Source organism: Thalia democratica, chromosome 9 (genome assembly GCF_965202585.1).
Source record: "Thalia democratica chromosome 9, ktThaDemo2.hap1.1, whole genome shotgun sequence".
Lineage (NCBI taxonomy): Eukaryota > Metazoa > Chordata > Thaliacea > Salpida > Salpidae > Thalia > Thalia democratica.
The window spans coordinates 11,965,641-11,977,423 of NC_139173.1; the positions used below are offsets into that span (position 1 = coordinate 11,965,641).

Here is an 11,783-nt window from a genome sequence, read left to right on the forward strand (position 1 = left end):
TATGTGCTTTTAATGTTAAAAGTCATAAATTTGCTCCTTTGCAGAATTAGTTTTCATTTTAAAACAAATGTTGCAGAGCATATGTCTGCTTGCCGACTCTTGGTTTACGCGTATTTAAAAATAAAAATGAAATGTGAATAAGAAATAAAATGTAAAATGCAAATCATGTACAAATATATTTAGTTCTTAAATCGACAAAAAGTGTAAAATCAAAGAAAAACTCTCATAAAAAATAGATACTATTGTATTATAGAGTATCTAACATAGAAAATGCAACAAAATTAAAAATAATCATCTTAAACTAAACACAAAGTTGTAAGGGTTAGGAGAGTTAATAAACCCTGGGAACTCTGTCAGATCCGGAACTTTTTCAGAATTCGGACTAACTCTAAACTTTTGAAAAATTCCGACATAAACAGGAATACTTGCATTTTAGCCAAAGTTGCACCTAGACAATTTCTACCACCCAATGAAAACGGGATTATTTTCCTGCTCGAAACAAATTCGCCGCTTTCATTTATATGACGCATTGGATCAAATACTTCTGGGTTTTTCCATAAGACTGGATCGTTGTTAATTGCCCACAAGTTTGGAATAACCTTTGAAGTAATATGGTATAAATTGCATGAATATTTAGTACTGTAACAGATTTTACTAATATATTGAACTCAATTTGTTTTATACTACGATTTATTAACGATTTAATTGAGTAATTTATAATACAAAAAGCTACAATTTGGTTAATTAAATGTATAAGTCAAAGAAATAAGATACGTTAGTACTTAAAATTATTTAATACTTTAAGATATCATTTTTACACAAAAAAAATTGTTGTAAATGTTTAAAAAATATTAATTAATAAAAATATTGATACATTACACTAAAACTTTCACAACTACTATAGATAACCATCTAAATAAATTAACTACAATTACTTTGCCTTCGTAAAAAGGCAAATACAGTAATCTTAACAAAATAAAGTGTAGATTAAAAAAAAAAGCTTGTTTACAAACCTCAGTCCCTTTCGGAATTTGGTAACCACTGACAACTGCATCAGAAGTGGTAAATCTCGGAATAGATAACGGAACGATTGTCTTCATTCGCATAACTTCGAGAATGCAGGCGCGAGTGTAGGGCAATTTTAAATTATTTGATAAGTTGCCATCCCTATCTAAAGTAGAAAAAGTTTCATAATTAAGTTTGTAAATGTTTTATATATGTTTATTTATTAATCAATATTAAGTATAGTTAGAATTAAAAAAAAAAGAACTTTTTTACTATTTGACTTTGATTTTGTAAATAAATTGTTTTAAAAGGATTAAAGTTTTGAATACTAATATATAAAACATGCTAACTGATTGTTTGATCAATTTCATCGTGTATTTTTTTCTGAACTTCAGGGTGTTTAGTAACCATTAACAAAATCCATCTGACAGTCGAAGCACTTGTTTCAGTACCCGCTACAAATATGTCCTTTAAAAACTGGATCAATTGACGTTTCTGCTTAAAAGAATAAGGCTATTAAACTTTGTTAAGAAATATAATTTCATTTTAAAGCGAGTACAAATAGTTAAGTATAAAAGAATGTAATCATTTAAAAAAAAAGCACTTATTTATTATGATTAGTAGTATTTTTTATTTTTTCTTAACAAAGTTTTCTGAAATGGTTTGATTTTACATAATGAAGTTTAAATAAAATCTTTAATGCATCTGTAACGGAAACAAACATCAAATGGTCTATTTGTAGCATCATTTTTCGCAATATAACGATCAACGAAGTCTCTTATGTCAGACGGATCGAAAGTTTCAAGATGTTCCTTTATTTGCTTATTCATTGCAGCTATAATTAATATTGGTACTTAAGTTATTTATACCCTAAAAAATTAATTATTAACTTTTAGTTTTTTTCTTTTTTTATATTTCAAGTTGATTGTTTTTACTTGTACATTTCAAAAGTCTTAAAAATAATACTACATAAGATCGTATATATTCTATTTAATATTAGACTGATATTATAAATTATGTACGTAGTTTAAAAAAATCATTAATTTTGATGAAATTGAACTTTAATCTATCAAATTTAACAAAAAGCTTTTAGTTAATAAATATTAAACACATTTGATTTATCTCAATAGCGAACTATTATTTAAAAACTACCATATCCAACATTCATTCCTTCTTTCATTTCTATCACTTGCTTAGAAATTCCTGGAAGAAATCTGGTCCAAGGCATGGAGTAAAGTATATTAAAAACAGTTGCTTTTTCTCTAATACTAGAAAAAATAATCTTTTATCAGATAAATTACAACATACTTCTGTTATATTTAATTATAATACTTTTAATAATTAAAAACATTTAAATCTTACCATTCTTAGAAGGTTTAGACATATTTGCTTCCTATCTAAAGGTTTTTATTTTACTAGTCAATAACAGATTGAAAAGTATGATGAAAAGTTAAGAAGATTAATCTTTTACTTTTATAATTTACTTTATCATATAACTTTTCAAAATTTGTGACAAACATAAAAAAGTTATAGATGAATTATATAAGTTTTAGTGCACAATAAGTTAAGTATGTTGCTTGATTAAAAGAAAAGTATTATTTAACTTTTTGCTTTAAAAGGTAAGTTTACTTATAATAGAAACATACTAAAGCTTATCATGTAGTAAATGGTAAAATACCATTGGTTTTACTAACGAAAATGTATATTAAAATGTATATAAACAGAATGAGTACTTTTAGTACCCCTATTTATTTTTAAAGCTATAAGAGAAAATTCTTTGAATATCAAACTTTTGTGGAATAATAATAATAATGATGAAGATAAGAAAAACTTACAGGTTCTTTTAAACCAATGTTAATACCTTAATACAAAAAGTTATGTTTTATTAATTATAATTGTTAAGAAATTTTATTAAAAACTTTTGTTTATCATTTCAAATCTTATTACCTTATACATACTATGTTTAAGTATGTTGACCTGTAAACATACCTTATAGCTTTTTGGACAGTTATACGTATATATCTGAAGTTAAAATTTTGAAAAAGCTACATAGAAAATCTACATTAATTTTTAGAAGTGTTTATATTTTAGCTGTTTTAAACTTTAGTAGCTTTATACAAGTAATTCTAACAAAAAAACACATTGTTTTAAGATTTTTTTTATTAAAAACCTAGTAGTTTTTAACAAAGCAATAAAAAATATCAATGCTTTTAAACGAAAATTTTTAACGTTGTTTTGTTAAACAAACAAAAATTTAGGTCAATTCTATTTTAAACTCAGTCACCTCGTACAACTTGTTTCTATGTAATCCATCAAGAGCTCGTTGCCTTCATCTTCAACTCTCGATGAAAACATCATCATCGATATTATGTTCGAAACTGAAGACACCATGTCCGACTGTTACGTAAAAATAAATCCGTCATTCTTCATTCAAAAAGTTACTTTACTTTAAAACTAATTTTAGTGGTTTTTTAAACTATGAAACTCTTTTTGTTTACATAAACTAAGTTTTATAATTTTTTCAAGGAAATTTTGTTGTCATAAACATTAAAATACAGAGTTTCTTATAATTCTTTATATTTTATATACAAAACGTGTCGTTTTGTTTTTATCATATTATACTATACTTTATTTGCAATAATTTACGATAACGTACTAATGTTAAACATTTAAAATAATTCTTTTATGAAACAGTTTGCTTCAACATAAAGTTAAAGTTGTTTTAAACTGTATATTAGATTGTTTAGTAAATATTGTGTTAAAAAATAACATATTTTTTTAATTCTAAAAATGACACAAAAATTTTCTAGATTATTTTGTAGTTTGTTTCGTACTAAATGCTAGTAAAAAGCAAATTAAAATATATTACTCAAATGTTGATATTTAAATAAATTCAAGTTTAAGTTAAAACAAAATTACAAACAGTTTTTACCTCAATATCATACATTTTGTTGCATTTATCAAAAATTTTCTGTTGAAGTAAATTTACTTCGTTTAAAATAAATTTCTCCAAATGTGGTCGAACTGTTAACCTGTTTATGTTTAATTTTCTGTTTACAATTATTTAAGTAGAAATAAACAAAAAAAAGAATCGTGCATTTTCCTGCTTGTACAAAAAAAAACTACATTAATTATTGTTTGAAAATTTTATTATTTATTTAAAATATCATACTTAAGCTGTGTTTTATGTTGAAACCTTAAAAAAACTTTAATGTACTTTTCACACCAATCAGTATTTGTAAAAAAAAAAAACTGTGTAGACTACAGAAAATTAGTTTTGTAAAAATCACTATAAGCAATACCTAATTTTCGAAAAATTTTAGCAAAAACTATCTAATTGTTTTAAAATATAAAAGTTATCTTTTTTGTTTAAATATATATTTCTAACAAAGAACAGTTACTAAAAATTTCATAAACTTTAGTTATAATAACTTTTTGGCAAAGTAAACCCTAAAAACGTTTACAAAAAAATATTTAACGATATAGAAATATAATTGACCCAAACAAAGTTTTCAGCACAAATTTTCGATGGGAAATGGAGCTCTCACTGTCTAAATAGAAAATTCCACGAGAATTGTCTGCAACGAAGTTAGTGAAAAAATTGTTTTTTCTTCCAATGAATTTTGAAGATTGTTTTACGAAAGCCTTTAAAGTTTAAATAAGTATTACTCAAATTTTATTCGTAATACTCTTCCTACTTTTTAATGAAGTTATGTTTAAAATAAACACGTATAAAACTTTTTTTACCTTTCATTGCTAAGTTTTTTAAATAATATCTTAGTATTAAAAAACTTAATAAACTGTAGCTTGTTGTGATAAATGTTGTTAGAAAATACTGAGATATATATCTTTAATAACAGTAAATCTCAATTTAACTTTTGATTGTATCTTCGTTAAGGTTAAATACCATATTAAAAAGTAAACTTAAAAGAAATTATATACACTTATCTGTAAAACATAATTTAAATTCTAAACGTACAGTTTGTTTACTTTGTTTTAGTTTTGTTTATCATTTAATTATTTTGAAATTGTTACTTTGAACTTAAACAAAAACTTAATTTTTTTTTGTTTATAAGATGGAAAACATAAAAAAAACCAAACAAGTTAAAAAATTTTAAGCTTTTAAAAAAAGTATCTTTAATTTAAACTTTTATTGATACACTTAAAGAAATTAATGAAGTAATAAGAAATGCTAAATACTACTTTAAGCTACAATCGACATAAATAAATCATAAAAAATTTAACTATTTATACAAATCAATAAAACTAATACCGAACCTCTTCGACTGAATCAAAGTCATTCAAAACTACAGTCCAAGAGCTTCCAATTTTCAGGTAAAAAACTGGCCCGTATCTAAGTGCCAAATCTCTGAAACTTGTTTGACCGTTTAGTGACAAGAATGGCAGCGATCCCACAACAGGAAAACATGGAGGGCCAGGTGGTTTACCTTTGTTGAAACATTTGATTCGGCGATTATACTCTAATAGGAGAACCGTAACCAAGAAAAGGACAGAAGTTACTAGCAGAAACATTGAGCAAGTTGTTGTCGATTGAAAAGCAATGTTATAAAGATAGTATCAACTAAAAAATATCAAATTTTTAGGATTTAATCACATTAGATACTATAAAACAATTTATGAATAATGAAGTCATTAGTTTATAATGTTCATTTTTACTTTAGATAAAAGCATAATCTGATAGCATCTAAGCTTGAGGCAAAAATAAAATAAAAAAAAAATTATAAAAACGTATAAATAAAAAATAATTGTAGGAGTTTAAACTTTAAATTACTCACTTTTAATATAACAAATACTTTTTTTTATTTGTAGTGTTTGAGTATAAAACTATTTTGCACCTTCAATAAAAGTACAAATTTATAGAGAAAAAACTATAAAATAAGGTTTTAAATATTTCATAAAAAAATTTATGAAATACAATGTTCCAAAACCTATGAATGTAGATTTGTGTTAAGTTTTTGATGAAAAAAATTTTGTTTAGTAAGTAAACAACATTTAATTCTTGACAAAGTTTAAACTTAATAAATTTTTACACTCTTAATCATTATTAGATTATAAAAATAAGTTTTATCTAAACCGAAATTCAAAATTAGTAGTAGATTATTTTCCTGGTTGATCTGTAACAGAATATTTAAAACACTAAGGCAGGTAATAAGAAGATAAAATAAAACTTAAACAAAATATTTTAATTCTAAAATTTTAAAAATAAATTATAGCTGTATGAGTTTTATTGGTACACATTGAGTTTAATCTTTTTTAAGCATCACTTTTAAATTAAACAGAAGTACACTGCTTTTGTATTAGTAGTTTATTATTAACAAACTTATTAAAAAATGTGGGACGACTGTCACAATACTGTGCAGCAATAAATGCTGATTTAATATTTGAATAAACTTAAGTGAACTCTAATTAAATGACATATAATATTTGAAAGAATTACTTGTAATGTTCACAAAATATAATTTAAATTACAATCGATTGCGCTTGTATTGCAAGTTATAACAATTTCAAACTTATTTAAAACTAATTGGTATAATTAAACTTATCAAAAGCTAAAAAAATATCAATTTAAGTATTGTTTATACTAAAATTTAATTTCTTAAAACTTATCATCCAAGTATATGACTATTATTTAAGAATGGTAGCAAGTTTCTAATTTTAAACCATAACTTATAAAATCACCTTATTTATAACGAAATGTATCTCTAAAAAATTCAACTAAATATAATAAAAATGAGTCTGATTCAGTCTGATCAATTTCAACAATTTTCCCTAATATTTTCCACCTTGTCACAACTTTCATCATGATCTGCTTGTTTTCTCCCACCAATATCCTACAAAACTACCCTATTTTCCTGGTAGATGAACTGGCAGGCTGCTTGCGGCTAAATCTAACGTTCTCAGCCCCTATTAATCCATTGACAGATAAAAAAAATGAGATGACACACTAAATGTAAAAATAAAACATTAAATCTTAATCTTCCAAAATAAGACACTAAATTTAAAAAAAGTAAGTTTTTTCAAAACACTCTTTTGAATAGATTCTATTTAAATAAGCCGTTTTATTTATTGCATTGAAAATGTTTAATAAATGATGAAAGCTTTTTAAATGATAGTTCGGTTTCTATTTCACTTGACAGATTGTTTATGAGCTATATTGTAGCCTTTTTGATTTGATATTTAAAATTGTACAGTTGTCTAAAATAGTAGTGAATTGGATTTTTTTCTGACCCCGGATACGACTTACTTGATTTCCTACTTAATATAGCAATTTGTAAGTTTTTGAAAACTTATACAAATAGTTAGTAGAACTTTCATACCTAAACATTAAACCTTTCCAAAAAGTTTATTTTACAAAATTTTTAAACTTAAATTATAAAGTACTGGCATATTATAACTTTGTTTATAGTATCGTAAATTTTATTTAATATGATTAAAAAATACTCTGAAATAAATAACAGTAATATAAGTCATCTTTTTAATTAAATTTCTAATAAAAAAATTTATAGATAAAACTTATTCAGTTATCATCTTATTTTGGGGAACGGGTCTAAATTGCACGAGGTGACTAAGTTGCACGAGAAAAAAAATGCACGAGTGCACAAAATTGCACGAAGCCAAATTTTCAAGAAGGCACAAAATTACACGAGGGAACAAAATTGCACGAAGACGATTTTGCACCAAGGATCAATTTTGCAGGAGTTACATTTTTGCAGAAGAGTAAAAAATACAGAAAACAAATATATATATAAATAAACAAAAAAAAAAACTAATAAAGGATTAAGAAAAAAAAAAAGTTACTGACCGAGAATAAGGGTTAGGCGTAACAGTGATAGTAAAAAAAAAACTAAAAAAAAGAACTAAAAAAATAACCCGTGCAAAATGTCTCCGTGCAGAATTTTCTACTCTTGTTAAAGTGACCCTTCGTGCAAAAGTATCTTCGTGTAATTTTGTGCACTCGTGCAATTTTGTACGCTCCTACAATTTAGACAGCTACCCTTATTTTGAGCGCTTAAATTAAATGTTTCTAGTCGGATTTTATTTTCTGTTGTTAGGCCAAGTATTTTATATAGGCCAAGTATTTTGTTTGTCTAACGACAAAAAAAAAGTGATTAATAAGTTTTTTGCATACTTTAAATAAATATAGATGACTAGCATATTTATAAAAAAAACTCAAACAGGAGTGAAAATAAATTTGGTTGAAATAAATAAATACGACCACATTGATATAAATATCTATTTAACTTAAATACAGCTTTATACTTAATAGCTGTTAAACTACGAAAATTATTGATTAAAATTTAAAAACTTTTTGCTACTAGTTATTTAAATTAGAGTTTAAAAGACTTTTTGAGCACGATTCGCATTTAATTCTACCAAAAAAGAAATGGAAAATTACTTTGAAAAGGAATCTATTGTATATTTATAGTTGCAACGTAAAATTATTATTGTAAAATATAAAATACTAACTATTTTTGATGCGTTAAAGTAAAAAATATGCTTTAAAATACTAACCAATCTTTGAAAGACTAAAACTAAAAATAATCTTAGATCAAAAATAAGGTTTAAAATGTTTATTATTTCTTAAAATTAACAAAATACAAATAAGTACTGAATTATGTGCTTCAAAATATTTATTTTAAACATACATATATTTTTTAATTTGCATTTAGTTAATTACGATGAGTTCTTAGTATTTTTTCTGCAGTTTATTATTAGGTAATTAATTTGAAAAGAAAACATCTTTAACTTAAACTTAAAACTCTAAAACATTGAAACAGACACAAGTAGAACTTATTTTTAAACGGTATATTTTCAAAAAATATAAAAAAAACTACAGAACTAATTTGTTTAATTTTTTACGGAAGTTTTATACCATCTTACAACACAATGTATAACTAACTAAACACACTAAATGCATTAGTGTATAGAATGAAATAAAAACCTTTGTATATAATAAATCAAAACTCTACATACTTAAAAAGTGTTATTAAAAGCTAAAAAAAGTTATTTTTCTCAACTTAGTACTGATTTTCTGAACATTTTGTTTGTATTATTTATATACGCAGCAACTTAAAACTAGTGTAATAATTTAGTTCAGGGTTTCCCCCTAAGGGCGATTTTAGTAAGTTGGGGAGGGGGGGTGATAATCAGTAAAGTAAAGAGTAAAGTAAAGAGTAAAGGCTATTCAAAATTTCTTAAACTTACATAATATGTTCTTGAGTTGCAGATGAAGAGCAAAAAAAAAATCGTAGGTTAATATTTTGAAACTTACACTAGATATTCTTGATTTACAGATGAAGAGCAAAAAAAAAGTATTAGGTGTTTCAAATGGTAGTCTGTTGGAGGAGGCAATAGCCTTTTTAACCTCTTTAAAGGGGGCAATTTGAAAAAAAAGCTTGGGAAACCCTGATTTAGCTTAATATAAACGTTTTTTTTAATCACAGTTGTTGGAAAATCTATAGAAAAGTAAACTTTAAAAGTCGAGTTTTTTTACAACTTTAATTGTGATCCTTTTTGTTAATATTATTAAAAATTTATTTACAGCTCATGCTAATTTTTTTTTAATGTCTCCAACACTTTTAAACTTTTTTTTGTATTCACGTTCAGTGTATGTTAAAACAAACTTTCAATTAAACTTTTATAAAACTATTAACAGCAAAGTCTGAAACTAAATTAATTTTAATGATAAAACTTAGAAAATTTATAAATGTTTTAATGTTTTATTTTTGTAAAATATAAAATTTATACTCTGCTTATAGTACATTCAAAAAAGCTAATATAAGCTTATTAAAAAAAAAGCTCTCAAATTTTATTTTATCCTTGTTGATTTTTAACATTCTCGTTATTTTTTCGAAAATCAATTATCACCTAAAAATTTTCTCAAGCTTCAAAAAAACCTTCGATCATCATTTCTAAACTCAAAGCAAAAAAAAAACACTGTTGAGTTGATTCAACTGAAGCATATTACCGATAGTATTTTGTTACGAAAACTGTATTTTCTAGAAAAATTAAAAATTTGCAGAATTTGTTATATATTCTTTAACTAATTATTGTTATAATTATAAATGTTTAACTGTTTGCAAGGCAAAAAAAAATTAATCTTTATATAAACTATTGAGGGTTGTCTACATATAGAAACGTCTTCAACTTTGATAAACTGATTAGCTTCACAAATAAAAGGTTTTGCATACAATTTAAAGTTATAATAAGTTTTTCATTTAACTTATGCATTTTTATCTTTAAACATTTTTTTTTGTTATTTTACAAGTTTATTAACTTTTTAATAAGCAATATATATTACTGAAAACTATTTTTATTGAATATTTAAAACATAAAATGTTTTTTTGTTTTTGTAAATGCTGTTTGTAATAAAAAGTACTGTATTATGTTATTTTATTTCAAATTAAAGAAAAAATAATAATGTTTTTAAAGATTTTATAAAAATTAATATAAAAAAACAGAGTAAAAACAAATTTATGAATTTTTATTTTTTGATACGAAACATATTTAATTGATGTTTAAACTGTAGCGTGCTGTATACTGCTATTAATTAATTTAATAAGAAAATAGCACTGAAAATACTTGGTCCTTGGACTAAGAACCTTTTTTGGTATCGAGTCGTAAACCATAGACACCTTTTGAAGTTTTGACCAGGATTGTTATACATTTTGAATACTTGAAAAAATTTCTTTAAAATTGTTTTCATCCTGATTCTAAACAAAAAAGTTAATGTTAAACCAATTTTCAGCTCTTAAGCGTCAATTCTATAACGGTTTTATAAATTTGTTAAATGAACAGACAAAGGTATCAGTATCCCAACAATTTGCACGTGAACCAAATTTTTACAAGCATATATTCTTAGTTTTTCATTCATAGTTTTAAGAACTCTTAAAAATATTTACTTTATACAATTCAGCCTGAATATTTTATACACAATGTTTTTACTTTTTCTATGCATGTTTCTGATATAGTACTGTAGCAATGTAATTTACTAGTTAATAAATTATTTTTATTTTAAAGAAATGAACAAGCTTCATATTTGGACAAGCTTTATGTATACAATATAGCACTTAAATCTGTCCTGGACACAGTCAATGTTGTTTTGTGATTTGGTGCAGCTGATTTTTTCACAGGCATCAAATAGGGGTCGGCAAGCAATTGGTTCTCGCGGGCAAAGTTTCAAATTTCAAAACTTTACGCAGGCCGCAGTTTTAGTTTTAGTCATTTTTCATTTTTAATCGGTTTTAGTCACATACAGCTACTTATAGGGGTCTGGCCTGGCCTATTTATAATGTATTTTTATTTAAGAGTCTAAAATAATGTTTAATTTAACACTTATTTCCTAATATTATTTTCATAATTATTTATAAATTTAATTAAACAAAATAACAATCTTGTTCTGTTCATTACCACTCAACTCTTTAACAATGAAATAAGCAATCTATTAAATATTTTGGTTAGAAAAAAACTTACACGATACACAAAAATAAAAGATCAACTACAAACACAGTGATGCAATAAAGCAGTTAATAAAATTTGATATACATTTCCTTTTCTAGTTTGGTTTCATGAAGAAATGTTTTTTCTCTTTCTTGCAGTCTTTTGTATTTTGTAGATAGCCATTTCACGTAGTCATTTACAAGCAACTCTCACTGACACCTGTTAAAATTAAGCTCAGAAAACAAATGTCAATCACTTTGTACACTTTTTATATTAATTAACTTCTATTTATTTAGTTATTATTTTATTTTAAGGTG

General features: G+C 24.5%; 1 protein-coding gene across 1 annotated transcript; it reads right to left on the minus strand.

The window, feature by feature from the left end:
* Positions 1-291: 291 nt before the first annotated feature.
* LOC145844824 (cytochrome P450 2U1-like) lies at positions 292-9,936 on the minus strand. The gene is given in 10 exon segments (XM_082952244.1): positions 292-410; positions 413-599; positions 1,014-1,171; positions 1,356-1,500; positions 1,728-1,840; positions 2,158-2,273; positions 3,290-3,402; positions 4,525-4,650; positions 5,284-5,453; positions 9,924-9,936. Coding segments are annotated over 10 exon segments (1,260 nt in total).
* Positions 9,937-11,783: the final 1,847 nt, after the last annotated feature.